The 26,453-nt window shown below is 44.2% G+C and overlaps 1 protein-coding gene across 4 annotated transcripts in view; it reads left to right on the plus strand.

The window, feature by feature from the left end:
* ntrk3a (neurotrophic tyrosine kinase, receptor, type 3a) overlaps positions 1 to 26,453 on the plus strand; it is a 263,032-nt gene that overhangs the window by 32,273 nt on the left and 204,306 nt on the right. For all 4 annotated transcript variants that reach the window (XM_055934471.1, XM_055934470.1, XM_055934472.1 and 1 more), the window contains exons 2-3: positions 224 to 298; positions 4,967 to 5,038. In XM_055934471.1, the coding sequence (XP_055790446.1) occupies positions 224 to 298; positions 4,967 to 5,038 (147 nt within the window). The remainder of the gene's footprint in view (positions 1 to 223; positions 299 to 4,966; positions 5,039 to 26,453) is intronic.

The raw sequence follows: 26,453 nt of genomic DNA on the forward strand, positions 1-26,453 counted from the left end.
GACAGTGTATCCCACATATCTTGACTAAACTACTATTAATGTTCAGTTTTGCCTTGTAGTGTCCTCAGATGGGACTGACTAAAAACATGAAGTTCACAACTGAACTGAATTGTAGACCTTCTTACGAGGGAAAACCAAACTCAAATGCGTAAACCAACGGAACAAAACATATTTAAAATTGCTTTTACTGACTGTCTTCTGTTCTTTCCCTTTTATGTCTCAGACACATTGAGAACTGGACTGGCCTGCAGACCCTGAAGGATGTGGACATGGAGCTGTACACTGGACTTCAGAGACTGTGAGTGTCCACTTGGGGAGAAGCACATCTCATTAACAAACCACTGATGTGTGTTTTCTGCAGAGCCCACTGTTGCTCTAGCCATGAAAGCATACCATATAGCTGTGAGACCATGGGGCTGTGTCATCCTGACCTGAACATGCTACAGATGTAGGATCTTAATTTGATCACTCTTTTGTTGCAGATACTTTTCCTGCACAGCAGGAAATGCAAACTTGTAGTGCATTTGATTCTTTAAAAGGATTCTAAAGTTTTTAATTTCCACTTTGACATTTCTGACTTGATTTGCAATGTACATGTAACAAACATGTATACTATACATACAAAAGTATGTGGACACCCCTTCAAATTAGTGGATTCGGCTATTTCAGCCACACCCGTTGCTGACAGGTAAATAAAATCGAGCACACAGCAATGTAATCTTCTTAGACATACATTGGCAGTACAATGGCCCATACTGAAGAGCTCAGTGACTTTCAATGTGTCACTGTCATAGGATGGCACCTTTCCAACAAGTCAGTTCGTCAAATTTCTCACTACCAAGTTACAAACTACCACTGGAAGAAAGGTCAGCAAAAGAACTTCGTCGGGAGCATCATGAAGTGGGTTTCCTTGGCCGAGCAGCCGCACACAAGCCTAAGATCACCATGAGTGGTGTAAAGCTTGCCGCCATTGGACTCTGAAGCAGTGGAAATGCATTATCTGGAGTGATGAATCACGCTTCACCGTCTGGCAGTCCGATGGACACATCTAGGTTTGGAGGTTGCCAGGAAAACGCTACCTGCCCCAATGCATAGGGCCAACTGTAAAGTTTGGTGGAGAAGGAATAAGGGTCTGTGCTGTTTTTCATGGTTCGGGCTAGGCCCCTTAGTTCCAGTGAAGGGAAATCTTAACGCTATAGCATTCAATGACATTGTAGACAATTCTGTGCTTCCAAATTTGTGGCAACAGTTTGGGAAGGCCCTTTATTGTTTAAGCATGACAATACCCCCTTGCACAAAGTGAGGTCCATACAGAAATGGTTTGTTGAGATCGGTGTGGAAGAACTTGACTGGCCTGCAACGACCTCTGACCTTAACCCCATCGAACACCTTTGGGATTAATTGGAACATCACCCAACATCACTGCTCGACCTCAGTAATGCTCTTGTGGCTAAATGGAAGCAAGTTCAAAGTGGAGGCTGTTATAGCAGTGAAGGGGGGACCAACTTAATATTAATGCCCATGATTTTGGAATGAGATGTTTCGACGAGCAGGTGTCCACATACTTTTAGTCATGTAGTGTATCAACCCCTGTTAAAATGTCCATGAATTATAATCTACATAATATTTCAAATTTCCTGTTGCTGCAGAATTATTTTCCTGCTGTAGCAAACTTGCTCAAATTAAGATCCTATCTGTATATGCAAGACATATTTAATGTAATACAATGACCCACCTAACCCAACACATAGTGACATGGCACCTGGTCTGGTGGGCACACATACTCCATCAGTACTATTGACTACTAGCGGTGGCTTATATTGCAGGCATGTTTATTTTAATGCACTGCGGCCTGCCTCAAACAACAGCACCTCCCTACGGCCCATTTTACACTGATCAAATGACGCTGGAATAGCAGCCAGGACATTTAATTAGGTCTCCTATCCCTTTCCCTAAACCCCCCTGAACAAACCATCCTATACAGTAAATTATCAGTAAAAATCTGATTCCTTCCCCCCATGTCTACCCACCCTCAGCCATCCTGGTCTCTCTGGACCTGTGGGCAAGACTCCCCTCTGGGATGGAAATGGTATCCTGTAGTCTCTTTCCCAGTCTCCTCCAGTCTCCCAGGCTCCTCCAGTCTCGCCCGCTCCTCAGTCTCGCCCTGCCCCCAGTCTCCTCTAGTCTCCTCCATTCTCCCCAGTTTTCTCCCTACTCCTCCAGTCTCCTTAGTCCCAGGCTCCTCCAGTCTGCTCCATTCTCCCCAGTCTCCTCCAAGCCCCAATCTCCTCCAGTCTCTTCCAGCAACCTCCAGCCCCCAGTCTCCTCCTATCGTCCCAGTCTCCCCATTCTCCTAAAGTCTCCACAGTCTCTACAGTCTCCTCTAGTCTCCTCCAGTCTTCCCAGTCTCCCTCAGTATTCACAGGCTCCAGTCTCCACCAGTCTCCCTAGTCTCCTCCTGTCTCCTCCCGTCTCCCCTGCCTCCTCCAGTCCCTCCAGTTTCCTCCAGTCTCTCAGGCTTCTCCAGTCTCGTCCGCTCCTCAGTCTCGCCCTGCCCCCAGTCTCCTCCAGTCTCCCCAGGCTCTTCCAGTCTCGCCCGCTCGTCAGTCTCGCCCTGCCCCCAGTCTCCTCTAGTCTCCTCCATTCTCCCCAGTTTTCTCCCTACTCCTCCAGTCTCCTCTAGTCTCCTCCAGTCTTCCCCAGTCTCCCTCAGTCTCCCTCAGTCTCCTCTAGTCTCCAGTCTACCCCAGCCTCCCACAGTCTCCCCTAGTCTCCTCCAGTCTCCCCTAGTCTCCTCCAGTCTCCTCTAGTCTCCTCCAATGTAACCACTGGTCCTATTAGGGGAGACCCAGAGCACTTGAACAGGGCTGATTAACAGCTCCTCTCATTAGCATCAGGCTCACCTGGAGTGGGCCCTGGCTCCTCTGCTGTCTCCCTCCTTCCCTTCCCCTACCTCCCCTCCGTCTCCTCCACAGCAGTTCAGGGCCAGGTGATTTGGATGACTCACCAGAGAGTGAGCAGCCCAGGCAGTGCCAGAGCAGGAGCTACTCTGGGCCCACATTGGGTCAGCCTCATGGGCCTTAGCGCCTCAGCCAGCCCACCTCGATGATTAATTTTTATATTTGAGTACAAGCAACAGGACATGTGACACGTCTGCGTTGGCTGTCTTCACTCCCAGGTCCTTATGTGTCTGACCTTGACCACATTGTATTCCCCACTGGGCTGCCCTTGTTTAAGCCAAATTCAATATGGCGGAATACTTGTTTTAACATGTACATTTGGCTTACCATACACCCAGTGTTACAGTTACACATCAGTGTTAGCTACACAGTGTGATGCCATCAGGACTGTTCTGATGTAATCATTCTCTCAGATGGATTCTAATGAAAAGAGACGCGTGTTCAGAGCAAATAAACAGCTTGCAGATGCCCATGATAAAAATGGATTCAATATACATAATTGATCTTAGCTCCTTGTGAAGCTAGCTGAGGAGCGAGAGAGAAGATGCAGGCTCTTGATACTATCCTGATCGTAATGATGCCCCATGAGGAGGGAGAGGAGCAGGGGCGACGGGCCGGAAGATAAGATTAGATGACTTTTAGAATGCCTCCCTATTTACCCCAAACGTTGCCGGTTGCGAGCCACGTTTAAAATAAACTCCTTTACATGTTTCCAGTGCACTGCTATCACAGCCGGTTTTTAACTGCAAATGAGGAATTCATGAGAACCTATCTCCGACCAATCAGCAGACAATTGCAGTTTCTGTGACGTTTATGCGACCTGTGTGCCTACTCCTTAGTGTGGGTAGAGCCACACAAACACTGTGCAACCCTGGTTTCCATGGACACACTGTCAGGACTGTGTTGGTGGTTTTAATTATGGAATAGCATTTTATTTCCCCTTATGCTTAATTTATCCGTAAACGTAGGAGGAGGTGTCTTTCAGTATCAACAACAATAACCTATTGCCTGTGTGTACTTATTTCCATGTGAGTATCTGACAGTAATATATAAACTGCCATTCAAAAGTTTGGACACACATATTCATTCAAGGGTTTTTCTTAATTTTTTACCATTTTCCACATTGTAGAGTAATCAAATTGTAGACATCAAAACTATGACATAACACATATGGAATCATGTAGTAACCCAAAAAGTTTTCAACAAATCAAAATATATTTAATGTTTTACTTTCTCCCAAGTAACCACCCTTTGCCTTGATGACAGCTTTGCACACTCTTGGCATTCTCTCAACCAGCTTCACCTGGAATGCTTTTCCAACAATCTTGAATGAGTTCACACATATGCTGAGCATTTGTTGGCTGCTTTTCGTTCACTCTGCAGTCCAACTCATCTCAAACCATCTCAATTAAGTTGAGGTCGGGTGATTGATCACTCTCCTGCTTGGTCAAATAGCCTTTACAGAGCCTGAAGGTGTGCTGCGTCATTGTCCTGTTGAAAAACAAATGATAGTCCCACTAAGCGCAAACCAGGTGGGATGGCGTATCGCTGCAGAAAGCTGTGGTAGACATGCTGGTTAGGTGTGCCTTGAATTCTAAATAAATCACAGACACTGTACCAGCAAATCACCCCCACACCATCACACCTCCTCCTCCATGCTTTACAGTAGGAACCACACATGCAGAGATCATCCATTCACTTACTCTGCGTCTCACAAAGACACAGCAGTTGGAACCAAAAATCTCAAATTTGGACTCATCCAACCAAAGAACACATTTCCACCGGTCTAATGTCCATTGCTCGGGTTTCTTGGCCCAAGCAAATCTCTTCTTCTTATTGGTGTCCTTTAGTAATGGTTTCTTTGCAGCAATTCGACAATGAAGCCCTGATTTACACAGTGAACAGTAAAAATAAAGAAAAACCTTTGAATGAGTAGGTGTGTCCAAACTGTTGACTGGTAGTGTATTACATGGCTTACATTCTGTGACACTGTGTGTCTCTTCCAGAACGATCATGAACGGCAACCTGCGCGGTATCCAGGCAAGAGCCTTCTCCCAGAACCCCCACCTGCGCTACATGTGAGTGGTGTTACTGTTACCTCTCTCTCTCTCTCTCTCTCTCTCTCTCTCTCTCTCTCTCTCTCTCTCCTCTCTCTCTCCCCTCTCTCTCTCTCTCTCTCTCTCTCTCTCTCCTCTCTCTCTCTCTCTCTCTCTCTCTCTCTCTCTCTCTCTCTCTCTCTCTCTCTCTCTCTCTCTCTCTCTCTCTCTCTCTCTCTCTCTCTCTCTCTCTAGGAGTCTGTTACTGTTAAACACAGATGAGAATATACAGTACATCACATCCCCTCTTCGTGTGGATTCTCCCCCTCAATTACCTTTGGCAGGCTGCTTTGTTCACAGTTCACCACCCTCTGACTCTCCCTCTGACTGACTGATCTTCCTTTGACAGCGAGATCTTCAGATTGACTAGGCCACATATTAACCAAGGCATGTGGAGTTTAGTTAAGTTTAGCACAAGCTAGAGACCATCACCACAGCCATTTCTACTGAATATGCAGGCATCCCATTCCACATGGGGCCCACAAACCACTCTAGCGTAGTCCCTGTCCCATTCCAGGCATACAGTATCCAAACATACATAATTCACCCGTCCTCTACAGGAAGTAGTGTGCTCCTGCTGCAGTAATATCCTAGTCCCATGTTGCGTTTCAAATAGCACCCTATTCCCTTTATAGTGCTCTTATTTTGACCATGGCCCTGGTTAAAAGAAGTGTACTATAAAGGGAATAGGGTGCCATTTGGGACTGAGCCCCAGTTCAGCTAAAGTACAATGCCTGGGCTGCTTCACACACGGCTGAACACAGTTCCACCATGTTATGGTTGCTGTGTCTGTTCATAATGTATATATGTGGTTTGTAACCTAGGCTGGGCCTCCAAGCAGATGCATTTATTCCATTCTATCTTTCAATATGTATACACTCCTCACTAGCTGTGTACATATTCAGAATGAACCCAATTTCAGGTTGGTGAAAAGTGCAGTGGTTTGTGTTAAGAGTGAGGGAAGGGGAGGTGGTTTGGGGACTATATGCATGGGCTGAGTGGCACCGCTAGCGAAGTGTTGTTGATTTCCATAATAAAGGTGAGACTTCTTGAGTGTGACAGCGCTGTTATTTCCCAATTTTCCCAGAGTAAACAGTGAGGAAGAAATTGAATAGCAGTCGACTACCTGGAGTCACCAGTCTGTAATCTCAGCTGTCAATCACACACTTCAGTTCAGCAGTCCCGTGTCTTTTGAGGTATTCATCACTGTTCTTGTGTATGTTTGTTCGTATATATGTATGTACATTTTCGTGTGAGTGGGTACACATGAAAGTTAATGTGTGTAGGGAAAAACAGTTAGAAAACTGTGTGTGTGTGTGTGTGTGTGTGTGTGTGTCTGTGTGTGAAAGAGAGAGTGTGCGTGAGTGTGTGCGTGTGTGTGTGTGTGTGTATCTCTTTATCTTCTTTTACAAGTTTCAGTGAATCTGGCCTTGACTAGAATGCGTAACAATGTCCCGTGCAGTGTAACTGTGAGAGACTGAGTGCTGGAGTCGACTCCATCATCTCTTCATGTGATAACGGGAAGGACAGTCATTAAAATACCCACCTTTCACTGTCCACTGTCTCAAACAGAGCAGATGGACATGCTAATGGACTCTCATTATAAAGGATGATAGGATGATGGCTGAAGAAGGCCACACACGCGCTATACTGTACACGTCTACCTCTGGAGCTGCAAGGACTCGGGTTATAGAGCTGGAGGTTCTAGAGAGTCATCTATGCACCTTAGATCAATGCACCCTGTTAGAGAGGGAAGTGTTTTATTACAGCTCTCCTTGTGCTTAGTGGACAATGTCTTTCACGCTGCGCTGGGTTTTATGTAGAGAAAACCCTATATTTCCAGAGCGGTCATTCACATCGGTCAAATGGGCCAGCCCAGGAGCAGTGTGGGAGCAGGCTCCCTATGCTTTGTGTCACAAGCATTCCATCTAAATTAGCCCATAAATCAGCTCAATGCTTGCCTGGTTACCGAGACTCCTTGCTCCAGCCAAACGCCACACCACGCCCACGGCCGTTAGTTTCTTCTCCGCAATGAGTCCGGATCTGAGTACCTCCCCGACCCTTCACCGAGTGTGAACACATTCGGGGCTGTCTTTGATACGATCCAATCGCTGATGACTTTGTTTTGTACAATGCCCCTTGTGCCCCTCCTCACAACGAACGACTTCAATGATGGCAGTCTCAGTACTAAATATGCAGCGAGCGGCAGAGCAGTGGAAGAATTTAGTGTGAGTCGTCAGGCTAGCTCAGTGCAGCAGGGCCTCAGCTCCACAGGAGCATAAATAGCTAACTCCTAGCAGGCTGGGAATGGCAGGCTGGGAATGATACCGATATATTCTATTGTGGGCTTGAGAAATGTACAGTGAATTATCCATCATTTCATTTGAGCTATATGTTATTTAAGTTATTGTATTGGGTTTAAATCCAATTCGATCAATTGGATTTCACCATGCAATTCTATATTATATATATTTGTACTAATATTTGTTTTCTCTTGGACCTGAATGTTCTTTGACCCACAGTGCATTGCTATAAACAGTATTTGACTTGGGCAGGAGCTGTCACGCCCTGGCCTTAGTATTATTTGTTTTATTTATTATTTTAGTTAGGTCAGGGTGTGACATGGGGTATGTGTGTATTTTGGGGTATTATATGGTAGAGGGGGTGTTGGTTGTAGTTTATGGTTTTGTGTTGAGTGTATGTGTCTAGCTGTGTCTATGTTGGGTGTAGTTCTAGGAGAGTCTGTGGTGGCCGGAATGGGTTCTCAATTAGAGACAGCTGATTTCGGTTGTCTCTAATTGGGAGCCATATTTAAGGCTGCCATAGGCTTTAGCTGTTTGTGGGTCATTGTTTATGTGTATGTATATGTCGACGTAAGTAGTTTGTGTGTGCACTTACGTTTGAAGTTTCACGATCGTTTGTTGTTTTGTTAGTGTTGTATAAGTGTTTGGTGATCATCTTCGTCGTGGTAAATAAAGAAGATGTATTCAAATCATGTTGCGCCTTGGTCCTCTCGTTCATGTCAACGCGATCGTGACAGAATGACCCACCAATATACGACCAAGCAACATGACCAGCGGCAACAGGATCAAGGCATTAAGGACTCATGGACATGGGAGGAGATTTTAGATGGTAAGGGACCTTGGGCGCAACCGGGAGAATATCGCCTCCCTCGTGAAGAGCTGGAGGCAGCGAAAGCCGAGAGGAGGCGATATGAGGAGGCAGCACGGAGGCAAGGCTGGAGACCCGCGAGTACTACCCAAACATTTCTTGGGGGGCGGCTAAGAGGTAGTGGGCCGAGGGCAGGTAGGAGACCTGCGCCCACTTCCCAGGCTAACCGTGGAGAGCGGGAGTACGGGCGGACACCGTGTTACGCAGTAGAGCGCACGGTGTCTCCTGTACGTGTTCATAGCCCGGTGCGGGTTATTCCACCTTCCCGCACTGGTAGGGCTAGATTGGGCATTGAGCCAGGTGCCATGATACCGGCTCAACGCGTCTGGTCTCCAGTGCGTCTCCTCGGGCCGGTATACATGGCACCAGCCTTACGCATGGTGTCCCCGGTTCGCCTACATAGCCCGGTGCGGGTTATTCCACCTTCCCGCACTGGTCGGGCGACGGGGAGCATTCAACCAGGTAAGGTTGGGCAGGCTCGGTGTTCAAGGGAACCAGTACGCCTGCACGGTCCGGTATTTCCGGCGCCACCTCCCCGCCCCAGTTCAGTTCCACCAGTGCCTACACCACGTAACAGGCTTCCAGTGTGTCTCCAGAGCCCTGTTCCTCCTCCACGCACTCGTCCTATGGTGCGTGTCTCCAGCCCGGTACCACCAATTCCGGCACCACGCACTAAGCCTCCTGTGCGTCTCCAGAGTCCTGTGCATCCTGTTGTTGCTCCCCGCACTAGCCCTGAGATGCGTGTCCCCAGTCCGGTACCACCAGTTCCGGCCCCACGCACTAGGCCTAATGTGCGTCCCCAGGGTCCAGTATGCCCTGTTCCTTCTCCCCGCACTAGCCTGAAAGTGCGTGCCTTTAGCCCGGTGCCTCCAGTTCCGGAACCACGCACCAGGCCTACAGTGCGCCTCATGCCAGCCATGAGAAGCCGGATCCGTCAGCTAGCCATGATCAGCCAGATCCGTCAGCTAGCCATGAGCAGCCAGATCTGTCAGCCAGCCATGAGCCGTCCAACCAGGATCCGCCGGAGCCGTCATCCAGCCAGGATCTGCCCATTATCCTGGTGCTGCCCCTTATCCTGGTGCTGCCCCTTATCCTGGTGCTGCCCCTTATCCTGGTGCTGCCCCTTATCCTGGTGCTGCCCCTTATCCTGGTGCTGCCCCTTATCCCGGTGCTGCCCCTTATCCCGGTGCTGCCCCTTATCCCGGTGCTGCCCCTTATCCCGGTGCTGCCCCTTATCCCGGTGCTGCCCCTTATCCCGGTGCTGCCCCTTATCCCGGTGCTGCCCCTTATCCCGGTGCTGCCCCTTATCCCGGTGCTGCCCCTTATCCCGGTGCTGCCCCTTAGTCCGGTTCTGCCCCTTATCCCGGTGCTGCCCCTTATGACTATGGTGGGGTGGGGACCACGACCAGTGCCGGAGCCGCCGCCATGGAAGGAAGCCCACCCAGACCCTCCCCTAGACTATGTGCTGGTGCGTCCGGAGTTCGCACCTTAAGGGGGGGTTATGTCACGCCCTGGCCTTAGTATTATTTGTTTTATTTATTATTTTAGTTAGGTCAGGGTGTGACATGGGGTATGTGTGTATTTTGGGGTATTATATGGTAGAGGTTGTAGTTTATGGTTTTTGTGTTGAGTGTATGTGTCTAGCTGTGTCTATGTTGGGTGTAGTTCTAGGAGAGTCGGTGGTGGCCGGAATGGGTTCTCAATTAGAGACAGCTGATTTCGGTTGTCTCTAATTGGGAGCCATATTTAAGGCTGCCATAGGCTTTAGCTGTTTGTGGGTCATTGTTTATGTGTATGTATATGTCGACGTAAGTAGTTTGTGTGTGCACTTACGTTTGAAGTTTCACGATCGTTTGTTGTTTTGTTAGTGTTGTATAAGTGTTTGGTGATCATCTTCGTCGTGGTAAATAAAGAAGATATATTCAAATCATGATTCAAATCATGTTGCGCCTTGGTCCTCTCGTTCATGTCAACGCGATCGTGACAGGAGCTCACCGGAGCTGAGTACCGGCACCTCTTAATGTTCTACTGTTTCTGTTCCTCTTATAGAATACAAGTACTGTGGAGTTCCTGCACCTAAATACAAACAGTACCGGCACCCAAAATGAGTACAGTACCAGCACCTATTTCAGTCCGAGGTCAAACACTGGTTGTAAACACATACAGAGGGTCCCACTATCAGTTGTTTATTCAAGGCCTTTATCCTGAAATGGCTGGAAATGGGCTCTCAACTGTTCTCGACAAAAGACAATGGAATCAATACCAAAGCTCTCTGCGTTTGAACTTACATTGCCCAACCTGTTTTTGAAGTCTAAGGTTCATTTAATGTGTCTCCTGCTATGTGTGGCAGAATGTAAGGTTGCTGTCTGGATTTCTTCAGATCCATCTTTTTTATCCCTTGATATGAGAGGACAACCAATATTCAGTATCTTGAGGGATCGTTGTCAGGGGGGAGTTGTAAAGGTTATTCCCTCCAGTAGTGGAAGAGGGAGACCAAAAAGTCACTCTCATTAAATCTTCTCAACCCTATGCCGTGTGTCTTCACACTGAGATGTCACTTACACAGTGACTTCCAGGAATGAAACCCCCCAACCAGCCCACACAGGGCATTCTCTCTCTATCTCTCTTTCTATCTCTCTTTCTGTCTCTCTTTCTCTCTCTCTCCCTCTCTGTCTCTATTTCTGTCTCTCTTTCTAACTCTCTCGCTATCTCTCTTTCTGTCTCTCTTTCTTTCTCTCTTTCTATCTCTTTTTCTGTCTCTCTTTCTGTCTCTCTATCTCTCTCGCTATCTCTTACTCTGTATCTCTTTCTATCTCTCTTACTGTCTCTCTTTCTCTCTCTTTCTCTCTTTCCCTGATGAGACAGCCTACAGGGAGGAGGTCAGAGACTTAGCAGTGTGGTGCCAGGTCAACAACCTCTCCCTCAACATCCGTAAAACCAAGGAGCTGATCGTGGACTACAGGAGAAAAGTGGGGAGAGTACGCCCCCATCCACATCGATGGTGATGTAGTGGAGCGTGTCGAGAGCTTCAAGTTCCTTGGCGTCAACATCACTAAGGCCTTAACATGGTCCACACACACCCGCACAGTCGTGAAGAGGACACGGTAGAGCCTCTCTCCCCTCAGGAGGCTGAAAAGATTTGGCGTGGGCCCTCGGATCCTCAAAAATGTCTACAGATGCACCATCGAGATCATCTTGACTGGCTGCATCACTGCTTGTTATGGCAAATTCCTTGACCTGAAAAACGCTACAGAGGGTGGTGTGGACTGCCCAGTACATCACTGGGGCTGAGCTCCTTGCCATCCAGGACCTCTATACCAGGCAGTGTCAGAGGAAGGCCTGAAAAATTGCCAAAGACTCCAGCCACCCAAGCCACTGTTCACTCCGCTAATGTCCTACAAATGGTACTGGAGAATTAGCTTTCAGACCAACATGCGCTGAGACAGCTTCTACCCCCAAGCTGCTAAATAGCCATAAGACTGCTAAATAGTTAATTAATGATTTCCCGGAATATCTGCACTTGCACTTATCCTATGCACACTCACTAGACTATATATGCACACTAAATAGTGTACACACTCACTAGACTATATATGCACACTAAATAGTGTACACACTCACTCACACACACGACATTGACACTCCCACACAAAACCCCCACACATAAAACACACACACACACATACCGACACAACACAAACACACACTCACACACGTACACACATACAGTATACACACATATACAGTGCCTTCGGAAAGTATTCAGACCAAACGATTTTTTCCACATTTCATTACGTTACAGCCTTATTCTAAAATCTATTCAATTGTTTTTCCTCATCAATCTACACACAATACACCATAATGACAAAGCAAAAACAGGTTTTTGGAAATCTTTGCTAATTTATTTAAAGAAATATATATATTTATATCGCATTTACATAAGTATTCAGAACTTTTACTCAGTACTTTGTTGAAGCATATTTGGCAGTGATTACAGCATCGAGTCCTCTTGTGTATGACGTAACAAGCGTGGCACACCTGTATTTGGGGAGTTTCTCACATTCCTCTCTGCAGATCCTCTCAAGCTCTTTCAGGTTGGATGGGGAGTGTTGCTGCATAGCTATTTTCAGGTCTCTGCTGAGACGTTTATCGGGTTCAAGTTTGGGCTCTGGCTGTGCCACTCAAGGACATTCAGAGACTTGTCCCGAAGCCATTCCTGCGTTGTTTTGGCTGTGTGCTTAGGGTCGTCCTGTTGGAAGGTGACCCCAGTCTGCGTTTCTGAGCGCTCTGGAGCAGGTTTTCATCAAGGATCTCCGTACTTTGCTCCGTTCATCTTTGCCTCCATCCTGACTAGTCTCCCAGTCCCTGCCACTGAAAAACGTCCCACAGCATTATGCTGCCACCACCATGCCTCAGCGTAGGGATGGTGCCAGGTTTCCTCCAGACGTGACGCTTGGCATTCAGGCCAAAGAGTTCAATCTTGCTTACATCAGACCAGAGAATCTTGTTTGCCATGGTCTGAGAGTCTTTTGGTGCCTTTTGGCAAACTGCAAGCGGGCTGTAATGTGCCTTTTACTAAGGAGTGGCTTCTGTCTGGCCACTCTACCATAAAGGCCTGATTGGTGGAGGGCTGCAGAGATGGTTGTCCTTCTGGAAGGTTCTCCCATTTACACAGAGGAACTCTAGAGCTCTGTTAGAGCATAGCGTTCTTGGTCACCTCCCTGACCAAGGCCCTTCTCCCCCGATTGCTCAGTTTGACCGGGCGACCAGCTCTAGGAAGAGTTTTGGTGGTTTAAAACTTCTTCCATTTAAGAATGATGGAGGCCACTGTGTTCTTGTGGACCTTTAATGCTGCAGAAATGTTTTGGTACCCTTCCCCAGATCTGTGCCTCGACACAATCCTGTCTTGGAGCTCTATAGACAATTCCTTCGACCTCATGGCTAGGTTTTTGCTCTGACATGCACTGTCAACCGTGGGACCTTATATAGACAGGTGTGTGCCTTTCCAAATCATGTCCAATCAATTGACTTTACCACAGATGGACTCCAATCAAGTTGTAGAAACATCTCAAGGTTGATAAATGGAAACAAGATGCACCTGAGCTCAATTTCTAGTCTCATAGCAAAGGGTCTGAGTACTTATGTAAATAAGTTGTTTCTATTTTGTTTTTAGAAAAGTGCAAAAATAAAAATAAAGAACTGTTTCGCTCTGTTGTTATCGGATATTGTGTGTAGATGAATGAGGACTTGTATTTTTTTAACCCATTCTAGAAAAAGGCTGTAACGTAACACAATGTGGAAAAAGTCAAGGGGTCTCAATACTTTCCTAAAGCCCCCCCCCCCCCCACACACACACACACACACATACTTTTACAATCATAATTTGCTGCTGTACTCTGTCCTTCATTTTAGTCTTATTATTATTTATCCTGATGCCTGATCACATTGATCTGGTACTGGTACTCCCTGTATATAGCTCCACATTGATCTGGTACTTCCTGTATATCGCTCCACATTGATCTGGTACTGGTACATCCTGTATATAGCTCCACATTGATCTGGTACTGGTACTTCCTGTATATAGCTCCACATTGATCTGGTACTGGTACATCCTGTATATAGCTCCACATTGATCTGGTACTGGTACTTCCTGTATATAGCTCCACATTGATCTGGTACTGGTACTTCCTGTATATAGCTCCACATTGATCTGGTACTGGTACTTCCTGTATATAGCTCCACATTGATCTGGTACTGGTACTTCCTGTATAAAGCTCCATTCTTGTGTATTTTATTTCATTCCTTTTGTTACAATTTTTTCTTTTTACTATTATTTTCAAACTCTGCATCGTTGGGAAGGGCTCATAAGAAAGCATTTCACGGTAGTCTACACACGTTGTATTCGGTGCATGTGACAATAATATATATATATTTTTTATCTCTATCTATCTCCTCTTCCTGCTTTTGCCATGGTCCTTGTTGCAATGGCTTAGCCTTCTTCATGTATTTTTCTACTTTGTCCCCCCCCCCCCCCCCGTTTAAGAACCCTCCTCAGCTGCTGAAATGACATTGTTTATTATTCATGCCGGGCGTTGATATAGCCGATGCCTACAATCAGTATGCTTCTCACGGGAAAGAGAGAGGGAGAGGGCCAGAAAAAGTCCACCTCCGCTGTGTGACTGTCCCACTGAATCTGTCCCTCTCTGCAGAATGAGGGATCTCTTTGACAACCTCTTGAGTCAGTCACCCAGCTTTCCTTGACCTGTCTATCCTAGTACTGTTCCTGTACACACATATGTACACCACAGCTGTCTGTTTCGTCTTGATGTGCAGCCCTGTGACAACATGAACTGTGACTGTTAGCTGGGAATCCCATCAATCCAATCGGCTCCTACAGATGTAGAATCTTAATTTGATCACCCTGTTGCAGGAGAAAATTCCTGTATGCAGGAAATGTTCAACTTGTTGTGTATTTGAGATTTAAATTGGCTTCTGAAGTGTTAAATTTACACTAAATTTCAGATTTGATTTCCCCTGTTGAAAAATATATCAACCCCTACCATAAAAGTCCATTGACTATAATATACATAATAATTCACATTTCCTGTTGCTGCAGGATTTCTTTCCTGCTGTAGAAAACTGTCTCGAATAAAGATCCCATATCCACAAAAAATGGTTCATAATGTTCTACTATATAAAGGAGTGTATGTCATGCCACAGTCTTTTAACAGTTTTGAATTTATGGAGGTATTTGCACCTTAAATTATAAAGTGTGTGTGAGTGTGTCTACTGATAATACTGTGCACACTGTGCAATCTATGCATCTCTTCTAACAGAGCAAATACCATGCAAATGTTGGCCAACCACATCATATGAAATGTGTTGTGTAATATCACTGGTACTGAATACAACAGTTATTTATTAACATAAGAACAGATTTGAATCATTCCACATTTAATCTATATAGCAGAACCATACAAAGATAAACAAACACCAGTGGCGGTTGGTGCCGTTTAAGATGAGGGAGGATTTTTTTTTTTTTTAAATGAGCATGGCCTTATTTCTATTACAGCATTTTGGATGACTGTCATTCATATTCCATTCACCCAGGTCAATGTAACATTGATAGGTTAAGGCTACTACATGATACTCAAATTTTCCCTATACCCATCATGATGTTACCACAACCTGGCCTACGAATAAGCTTTTACAGCGTAGGTGCACAGGTTGAGAGAAATATTTTAGTAATCAAGGTGACAGACAGTGGCACATTCATTACCGTCTTGCACACTCTGGTCTGCATCTATCTGATCTAGGGTGTGTAATCATTAGGGTAACAGTTGCAAAGTAAAGTTTCTGTTGGACAAATTCAGGTCTTTTCATCCCCGTTTTGTTCCTTTTGCTTCCGATTAAGAAAAGATTTTCCACAGAATCAGCAGAATGAATACACCCCTGATCACCTGCAAACCCAGTTCACTTTCATAGCAGCCACATACAAACAGCATCATCACTTTGATTCTTGTATAATTCCTTATCTCATCTACACACTCTCCTTCTCACACCTTTTCCCTTTACTTGTGGACTCCAGGCGAAAAAACCTTTCCAAGCCAAACCTTCATACCATAACCGCTAACCGCTACACACAGCCTACATCATTGTCACCATATTAGCTAATTTCATAGTCAACATAGCTACTAGAACTAATGCGTTAGTAAACACTCAACAATCATGCAGTTATGTGTAAAGCAAGCAGTTTACCAGTTTACTTTCCTCCTCTGAGGAGCCTCCAGTGACACACACACAGGCACAAATACAGTACTTCAGTCTCTAACCAATGTTTAGGGGAAATAGCTCTTGGTTGCCTCCCCTAATTGACATTTATCGCCCAGTGATTTTCTTGAAATATTGTTGCAAGGACACTTATTACTCAATAATCACCTTGCAATTCTCCAAAGATTGCTTTTTATCGCCACTGTCTAGGGCAGGGTTCCTCAACTGGTGGCCAGCGGGATGAATTTGGCCCACTGATGATTTTATTTTGCCCCAAGTTTTCTGAGCCAAAAATACATTTTTCATTATTGGACTTTAAAGACTGTCGAAACACAAGAAAATCCGCTCCAAGTGATTTTAATTTTGGAAATCTGTTCCACAGTATTCCCACACTTGATAGAAAGATGTGATTATATACAAATGTAAGAAGGGTTAGAAATTGTAATCTTTTAGTCAAATATTATATGTGTTGGCTTCTTGCGGTCAATTTGCAGTCTACAAATTATTTGTAATTATGTTCCGGCCTCCTGACCATCCACTCAAGAAAAAATCAGCATGTGTCTGAATCTAGTTGATGATCTCTGGTCTAGGGGAAGCACATCCGAGATGGATATGCCCACTTTGAAATGCGTTGAGGCCAGAATCTAAATCATGAGATTGAGATTTCTTTCATAATTCTGTCACAGTATCTGGTGGCTGTGTTTTTAATTTGGCACCACAGGAATAAACATTTTAACATGTTCCTTCATGGGTGATAAATACATGATGTTTATGATTTGTAGGTTTTGAATATGGACCATGGCTGTTTGATGTTTGGGGGTGGATCAGACTGCTGTGTGTGTGTGTGTGTGTGTGTGTGTGTGTGTGTGTGTGTGTGTGTGTGTGTGTGTGAGTGTGAGTGTGAGTGTGAGTGTGAGTGAGTGTGAGTGTGAGTGTGAGTGTGAGTGTGAGTGTGAGTGTGAGTGTGAGTGTGAGTGTGTGTGTGTGTGCGTGTGTTCCCTTTAGAGTCACCATTGCACAAGATTAAAGAGTCATTAGGCTCCCACAGTACCCTACCGTACCACAGTCAAAGATCAGTCTCATGACCCATGGTTATATACGGCTGTGAAAGACTGGGGACCAACGACTAGGTAATTCATGCCAAGGATTGATATGGAGTGGAATGAATTGGAAACAGCATCTGGACAGTCTGTACATTTTACTTACTTGTCTCTTGAGTAACCAGATTTAGGCGCATGAACACTGGGGCGTATTTCTTTCTGTCACTCTTTCTGTCTCGTCTTCGCTCTGTTCGCTCTGTCTTACTCTCTCCCCCTCTCTTTCTCTGAACAAATCTCCTTGCGTCTGCTGTCACCTGTGTGCTCTTTTACCACCGGGGTGATCACAGCAGGAACCTCTCACGCTGGACGACTTGGCAGGGCACAGGAGTTGAGCTGAAAATGAATTTGACTTTATCACACTCTCCCCATTGTGCCTCATCGCCATGTATAACTAAAACGCTATGATCTTTCTTTAAGGAGGGGTGATAGAACGTTTAAGGCTGTAATTGGCTTTTTATGTGAGGCCTGGCGTTATTGTTCAACGGTAATCAGTGTCTGTGAACTCTCTCCGCGGCTCGTTCTCAGACAAGGCCACACTATTACAGAGGGAGAGTGAGCGGTGGATGGAGGGAGGGATGGAGAGTGGGATGGAGTAGAAGAATGAAGACAGGGGTGGAGGAAGAGATGCAGCTTAACGAAAGTAGCGTCTTCTTCCGCCACTAGAGTTGATTAGATCAGGTGTGTTGGTGGATGTGTGTGTTTGTACACGTGAGTGTGTGTATGTGAGTGAGTGAGTATTGTATCTCTGGAGTGATGTGTCACTGCATTATCTTTCAGTTGGAGCGGTGGATCCTGATGCCTGTGTGGGCGGTTGCTCTAGAACGTTGGCGGTGTGCGTAGAGAAGGTTACTGAGTTCCCTTTGGCCATCTCTCACCTCACTCCCACGGCCCAAGCTGTTCTAGCCGTAGTGGTAGCTGTAGCCTGTAGTGAAGCGTGCTCTGTGCTGATCCACAGGTGCCTGTTCTGCATGCGGAGGATGAGAGGGCCAGACAGGGATAGCGGGATGAGAAATAGCGGGATCCCTTCTGACCACCCCAATAGTTTATGTTCAGATCACATCAGAGAGATCTGTACCGCAGCGAGAAGAGCTTTCACTACTTAGTGCGGCCCCCGAAGTGGTGCTTATCAGCTGTATGCAAGGACGCCTTTTTGTTGTGTTAGTAATGTTGCATCATCGCTCCAACCCCCTCTTGTCTCACATCTGGGTAGCAGAGGTTCTGTTGTCTTTACAACCGGTAGGTCTGATATCTGATTGGAGGTTAACTTTACAGTAATACTATTGGTCAAGAACTTAGATTTTTTATCCAAGCAACTGAGGGTGTTTTTACACTTGGTCCCTTTCAGCCAATTTTTGTGAACTCAGTGCAGTTCGTTTCATTTTTTTGTGCAGTGTGAACACTCCAAAGGAACTCAGACCCCTCAAAAGAGCCCCCGAATCTAACCGAAACTGAGTTTGGTTTGCTTGAATTCTGCGGTCTGGTTCCCTTTTTAAGGGTAATGTGAACACAAAGCTCCCCAAGTTTGCTTTTCATTATTCCCGCACCACACTCTAGACTACAGCAACACCATTTCCCCTGCCATAGCCCCTCACATTGGTGCCAGAAAATAACGAAAATGATGATGTGTAGGTTCGGGACTGTCAAGGATGCACAGACATTCTAAAATATTTTGGGAATTTTTAGTTTAGATTATTTGTTTGCAATATGTGATCTATAGGCTAAGAGAGTTTCATAAGCTGTTTATTCTATTGTGGGGTTTGAATAGTGTAAGAAGATGACATCATATGTGACACGCTCTATCATAATCAGTCAGAAGTTGCTATGATTAATTTACATATAAATTGTGTTTTTTAAAGAAAATATTGTCTTTGTTTTCATAATCTGTATGTATTATCACCAAAATATCGTGTTTAATCTTATACACGTAGGATGAAACATAGACACGGAGCACTTTCACATCGGTTCGGTGGATGCTAGCTTGTAACACATCACATCAGGCTTTCGCAGCACTATGTTATCGGCACAATCAAAACCCTCCCCTATTGTTAAACCATGAATGAATTACAAACTAGCTTGCTAGCTATCTATTTTTAATCAAGCTACAATAGGCTATTCAATCAGATGATTTTCCTGTTTCCCCAATCAAAAAGCTAAACCCATCAAACATAGTCACACTGTCACTACTGCCTACACCTTAGCTAGCTAGCTTAGCTTTCTAATGCATCAGTGGATTCCCGGGAGAGAGAAATCGCTAGATTTTTAAATAGTAATGTTGTGCTGCGAGCTGGTTCAGACGATCAGTGGAGTCAACTTATTGGCGACTAATTTTTTACCCTGAGTCGGAGAGTGTCTCCTTCAGCGACTCCGCAGACGAAGTCGAGTCCCTTGAGGAGGCAACTGAGGAAGACCACCCATCAACGGTGGATCCATCAATTACGGTGCTTTAGTCGGTCCTGGGGGGATATGTCAGTGATGCTGGGGAAGAAATTGAAAAGACTTGCGAGATCAGTTGCACTTGCAAGTTCAATGGATGGAAGCTCTGCTATTTGATTTTTACCCCCAAGGAGATGGTCAAGAGACGTGACTAGATGAATGAACTCACCAATGGTAAGTGCTTGCCATTCAACTATTAGTCAAGTTTAGTTGGCTGTGAGTCAGTAATGTGTAATGTGTCTGTCCGTCTGTCCGAGTCTGTGTTTTTGTATGTGATAAAGCACAAATAGACTGACTAGTTAGCTAGCTAGTGTATTAAAGACAAGTGTGTGTGTGTGTGTGAGTGGGATGTGTGGCATGAGAGAGAGAGAGAGAATTGGGGGATTTGTAGCCTATGCAACCTAGGCTATGTAGCCAATAACTTATGTGACTTGTGTGTCTGTGTGTGTGCGTCGGCAATGTGTAGCCCATAGAACATGTGTAGCAACTTATGGGACCTGTGTGTGTGTGTGTGTTTATATTTGTCCTATTTGTCCTAAAGACAGGTTACGTAAATGCATGAAATTACCATCTATAAAGTTATCACATACCTTTATATAAAACATGACCCATTTACAATAATAGTACAAGTGTTAAAGAATTACACATTGTTATTTGTCTTATTTTTCAGATACAAAACATTGAGTGCTCATTGGCATGATCGCAAACAGATAGGAATAAACAGAAAGGAAACATCAGATGACATCCTTTGTTCCTTTATAGGCAGGAAATCTGCAGAGAGACATTCCAGTTTTCGTCAGAGTAATACAACTAGATTGTTTCTGTTATTATTGGAGCTGCAACAGCATAAAAAAAGTTTGTAAGGTATTTAATAAAAATTAACCGTAGGCTGTATCATGAATAGAAGTAAAAGAGCTGAGAATACACTGCGCCTTTCAGCACATATTAAAGGCATGTTTTAAATAATTTATTTCCTGGTTTCAGAATATCTACAAAAAGCTGACTGCAGTGATAAAGTTCTATAAGGAACATGGTGTAGTTCAAAGGAAGATGAGGTGTGGTGGTCGTCTCGCCAGCAAACTGTTGCTGTCCTACAAAGAAATTAAGCGAATCGTCCAGTATGTCAACAACTTTGCCGATGTCCACGAGATGCCGCTCCCAGGACGGATCCCTGGATTTAAGAGGGCAGACATACGGGTGCTACCGACATTTGAAACCAAATTCTTTATGTGACGCAAGTACAAAACTATGATGTGTGATCATGGTGAGTGTTTTCGTAAATCTTGATACTTATATTTGTATCAAACGTTCGTCAACTCAAGCAAAAGCCGACCTGAATTGGATCCAAAGAGACTGTCTGTCCTTATTCTCTAGTGACGTGTGTGTGTGTGTGGTCAGGTTTTCTTTCACGTTTCTCATTCTAGTTGCTGCTTAGAGACCAGAGCATATTCTGACCCTTTTATCTCTCACCCCCTCCATCCCCTTCCCTGTTTTATCTCTCACCCCCTCCATCCCCTTCCCTTTTTTATCTCTAACCCCCTCCATCCCATTCCCTATTTTATCTCTCACCCCCTCCATCCCCTTCCCTGTTTTATCTCTAACCCCCTCCATCCCCTTCCCTGTTTTATCTCTCACCCCCTCCATCCCCTTCCCTGTTTTATCTCTCACCCCCTCCATCCCCTTCCCTGTTTTATCTCTCACCCCCTCCATCCCTTTCCCTGTTTTATATCTCACCCCTCCATCCCCATCCCTGTTTTATCTCTCACCCCCTCCATCACCTTCCCTGTTTTATATCTCACCCCCTCCATCACCTTCCCTGTTTTATCTCTCACCCCCTCCATCCCCATCCCTGTTTTATATCTCACCCCCTCCATCCCCTTCCCTATTTTATCTCTCACCCCCTCCATCCCCTTCCCTGTTTTATCTCTCACCCCCTCATCCCTTTCCCTGTTTTATCTCTCACCCCCTCCATCCCTTTCCCTGTTTTATCTCTCACCCCCTCCATCCCCATCCCTGTTTTATATCTCACCCCCTCCATCCCCTTCCCTATTTTAGCTCTTTTCAGATGTCGTTTATTCTGTGTGACTGTCATAAAAATGCAGGAGCTGGGATTGTGAGAGGGTTGGTTGGGCACATCTGCATGTGCTGTGTGCTGTGCCCAGGGATGTATCAGACGGAAAACATTTGTTTGAGTATAGCCTATACACATTCTCTGTGACATGCATTTCCAACAGATGTTATTTAATGTAGTAATTTATTCATTATTTATCCTCCCAAGCCTTATCTCCGAATGTAATCTGACATGGGAAAACTATGGACTACAACCATGATATGTTCGAGGACTACATGGGCTGTGCACGTGTTTGAGCGCACGTATGTATGTGGAAGTCCAAGTACACATGCACACAAACACGTGCACACCACATGTAGTCCTTGAACATATCATGGTGTGAACATGTGCAGTGTGAGAGTGTTTCTCTGTTATAATGTATATGTACATGTAGCCTGTGACAATATGCCAATGTAGCCTATACATTCTGTTGCTTGTATGTGTACAAATGTGTGTACACTCACAAATGTGTGTGTGTGTGTGTGTGTGTGTGTGTGTGTGTGTGTGTGTGTGTGTGTGTGTGTGTGTGTGTGTGTGTGTGTGTGTGTGTGTGTGTGTGTGTGTGTGTGTGTGTGTGTGTGTGTGTGTGTGTGTGAGTGAGTGAGTGAGTGAGAACACAGGCACTCATGTCAATGGATTGTGTATTGTATTAAGTAAGTAGTTATTCATTGTTTGAATAAATGTCTTAAAAATAACTGTAAACTTTGACAGCATTTTTCTCAAAAACATGGTTTGATGACACACAGCATGTAACTTGCTTGATATTTGGAGTAGAGTAGATTGTGTTGGTCTCATTAGAAAGCTAACATTCTCCTCTTCCTAGCACTGTATAACACTCCAAATGTGTTTTTGTCAGTAGCCTACATTGGGTGTACGATTTTCAATTACAGCATTATGTAACCTGCATTTACTCTTCTGCCATTTATTCTGTTATCAATAATATTTACATGTTAATAGTATCCTCTGATTACAATTATTATGTCTCATCTTTTAACTAAATGCATTCTAAGTAGGTAGAGTGCCTTCAGAAAGTATTCATACCCCTGGACTTATTCCACATTTTGTTGTGTTACATCCTGAATTCAAAATTGATTAAATATATGTTTTTTCTCTCACCCATCTACACACAATACCTCATAATGACAAGGTCAAAACATGTTTTTATAAATGTTTGCACATTTTTTGAAAATTAAATACAGAAATATCTAATTTACTTAAGTATTCACTAACTAACTTAATACATGTTAGAATCACCTTTGGCAGTGATTACAGCTGTGAGTCTTTCTGGGTAAGTTTCTAGGAGCTTTCACACCTGGATTATACAATATTTGCCCATTATTCTTTTCAAAATTCTTCAAGTTGTTGAGCACTACCCTTTTCAAGTCTTGCCATTTAGATTTAAATCAAAACTGTAACTCGGCCATCTACGTATACAACATATACAATCACATACTGTTTTAATAAAACAACTAAAGGTATAATATCACATTTAAGTAAAAAAATATATATATTTTTTTTTTATTTTACCGTTATTTTACCAGGTAAGTTGACTGAGAACACGTTCTCATTTGCAGCAACGACCTGGGGAATAGTTACAGGGGAGAGGAAGGGGATGAATGAGCCAATTGTAAACTGGGGATTATTAGGTGACCATGATGGTTTGAGGGCCAGATTGGGAATTTAGCCAGGACACCGGGGTTAACACCCCTACTCTTACGATAAGTGCCATGGGATCTTTAATGACCTCAGAGAGTCAGGACACCCGTTTAACGTCCCATCCGAAAGACGGCACCCTACACCCTAAAATGAAATATACACATAGGTATAAGCCATAGTCTTGTTTTAACATCAAGGAAAAAATGGTCACTGTCTTCTTGGTAAGCAACTCCAGTGTAGATCTGTGTTTTAGGTTATTGTCCTGCTGAAAGGTGAATTAACCTCCCAGTGCAGAATGAACCAGGTTTTCCTCTAGGATTTTGCCTGTGCTTGGCTCCATTCAATTTATTTTGTATCGTGAAAAACTCTCCAGTCCTTAACGATTACAAGCATACCCATAACATGCTGCAGCCACTACTATGTTTGAAAATATGGGTTGGAAAATATGGAGTGGTACTCAGTAATGTGTTGAATTGGATTTGCCCCAAACATAACACTTTGTATTCAGGGCAAAAAAGCAATATTACTTGAGTGCCTTGCTGCAAACAGGATGCATTTTTTGAAATATTTTTATTCTGTACATACAAGCTTCCCTTTCACTCAGTCATTTAGGTTAGTATTGTGGAGTAACTACAGTACAATGCTGTTGATCTATCCTCAGTTTTCTCCTATCACAGCCATTAAACTCTGTAACTGTTTTAAAGTTACCATTGGCCTCATGGTGAAATTACTTTCCTTCCTCTTTGACAACTGAGTTAGGAAGGACACCTGTATCTTTGTAGTGACTGGGTGTATTGATACACCATCCAAAGTGTAATTAATAACTTAAACATGCTCAAAGGGATATTCAATGTTTGCTTTTTACTTTATTTTACCCATCTACCAATACAGTAGGTGCCCTTCTTTGTGAGGCATTGGAAAACCTAGCCGGTCTTTGTGGTAGAATCTGTGTTTGAAATTCACTTCTCGACTGAGGGACCTTACAGAGAATTGTATGTGTGGGGTACAGAGATGCGGTAGTAATTAAAACATAATGTTAAACATTTATTTCACACAGAGTCTATGCAACATAGTATGTGACTTGTTAAGCACATTTTTACTCATTAACTTATTTAGGCTTGCTATAACAAAGGGATTGAATGCTTAATGACTCAAGACATTTCAGCTGTACATTTTTTCTTAATTTATACACATTTCTAAAAACATAATTCCACTTTGATATTATGGGGTATTGTGTGTAGGCCATTGACACAGAATATCAATTTAATCCATTTTAAATTTAGGCTGTAACACAACAAAATGTGGAAAAATTCTACGGTTGTGAATACTTTCTTAAGGCACTGTATACAGCAAATTTATTACAAAGAAAAACAGAAATACCTTATTTACATAAGTATTCAGACCCTTTGCTATGACACTCGAAATTGAGCTCAGGTGCATCCTGTTTCCATTGATCATCCTTGAGATGTTTCTACAACTTGATTGGAGTCCAACTGTGGTAAATTCAAATGATTGAACAGGATTTGGAAAGGCACACCTGTCTATATAAGGTCCCACAGTTGACAGTGAATGTGAGAGCAAAAACCAAGCCATGAGGTCGAAGGAATTCTCCTTAGAGCTCCGAGACAGGATTGTGTTGAGGCACAGATCTGGGGAAGGGTACCAAAAAATGCCTGCATCATTGAAGGTCCCCAAGAACACAGTGGCCTCCATCATTCTTAAATGGAAGAAGTTTGGACCTACCAAGACTCTTCCTAGAGCTGGCAGGATGGAAACCACACCTCAGTAAAAGGAACATGACAGTCTGCTTGGAGTATGCCAAAAAGGCCTTTATTAAAGGACTCTCAGACCATGAGAAACAAGATTCCCTGGTCTGATGAAACCAAGATTGAAATCTTTGGCCTGAATACCATGCCTCACGTTTGGCAGCATCATGCTGTGGGGATGTTTTTCAGGGGCAGGGATTGGGAGACTAGTCAGGATCGAGGGAAAGATGAACGGCACAAAGTACAGAGAGATCCTTGATGAAAACCTGCTCTAGAGCGCTCAGGAACTCAGACTGAGGGCGAAGGTTCACCTTCCAACAGGACAACGACCCTAAGCACCCAGCCAAGATAATGAAGGAGTGGCTTCGGGACAAGTCTCAGAATGTCCTTGAGTGGCCCAGCCAGAGCCTGGTCTTGAACCTGATTGAACATCTCTGGAGAGACCTGAAAATAGCTGTGCAGCAACGCTCCACATCCAACCTGACAGAAAGGATCTGAAGATAAGAATGGGAGAAACTCCCCAAATAAAGGTGTGCCAAGCTTGTAGCGTCATACCCAAGAAGACTCAAAACTGTAATTGCTGCCAAAGGTGCTTCAACAAAGTGCTGCGTATAGGGGGTGTATACTTATGTAAATGTGATATTTCATTTTTTCAATTTATTTTTTGTACTGTATGTTATATCTAGCTGTCCGATAACACATTGTGATGGAATGGCTTGTCCTGCACTTTGTAAAAACCCACAGTGCATTGAGTGAGTGTTGGAAAAATATCTTGGTTCCCTTCTAAACATAGCAATGAGGACTCACCCCACAAAATAGGTGAAGTGAACTGGTAAAATAGGTGAGTTCACATTCAAAGGCAAGGGCAGTGTGAATAAAAAGAGACCTGAGTTCTTTGGCTTTTTTTACCCCAGAGTTCACTTTAATAAAGAGGACTGAGATCGGACTATATGCGAAAACACCCTCAGATGCTTTTAAAAGAGTCTTAGTTTCATTGTTTCTTCCTCATTCTTTTTTCCTTACCTGCGCTGATAAGATACGCCCCCCCCCCCCCAGGGTCTATTGGGGCATGGCCTTTCAGGCTAAGACGTCTCTCTCTCTCCTCCTTTCTGATCATATCTAGATTAATGTGTTGCAATGGTTCTTAATGCTTTGTAACTTAAGCTTTATGCCTTGTATGTTAATCTGTTCATTTTACAATGTTAATGAAATACACTTGCATTTAGAATTTCCTTCTCAGACCAATTCTTGGTTGTCATCGTCAACTCATTGCATAATACTTGATTTCACATGATTTTACTTTAATGTTAAATGGAGTTAAATAAACATTTTAATAGGCTAAGTGCATAGTCTTATTATGGGTCGCATGTGAGGTTAAATAATATGCTTAT

This window comes from Salvelinus fontinalis, chromosome 9 (genome assembly GCF_029448725.1).
Source record: "Salvelinus fontinalis isolate EN_2023a chromosome 9, ASM2944872v1, whole genome shotgun sequence".
NCBI lineage: Eukaryota > Metazoa > Chordata > Actinopteri > Salmoniformes > Salmonidae > Salvelinus > Salvelinus fontinalis.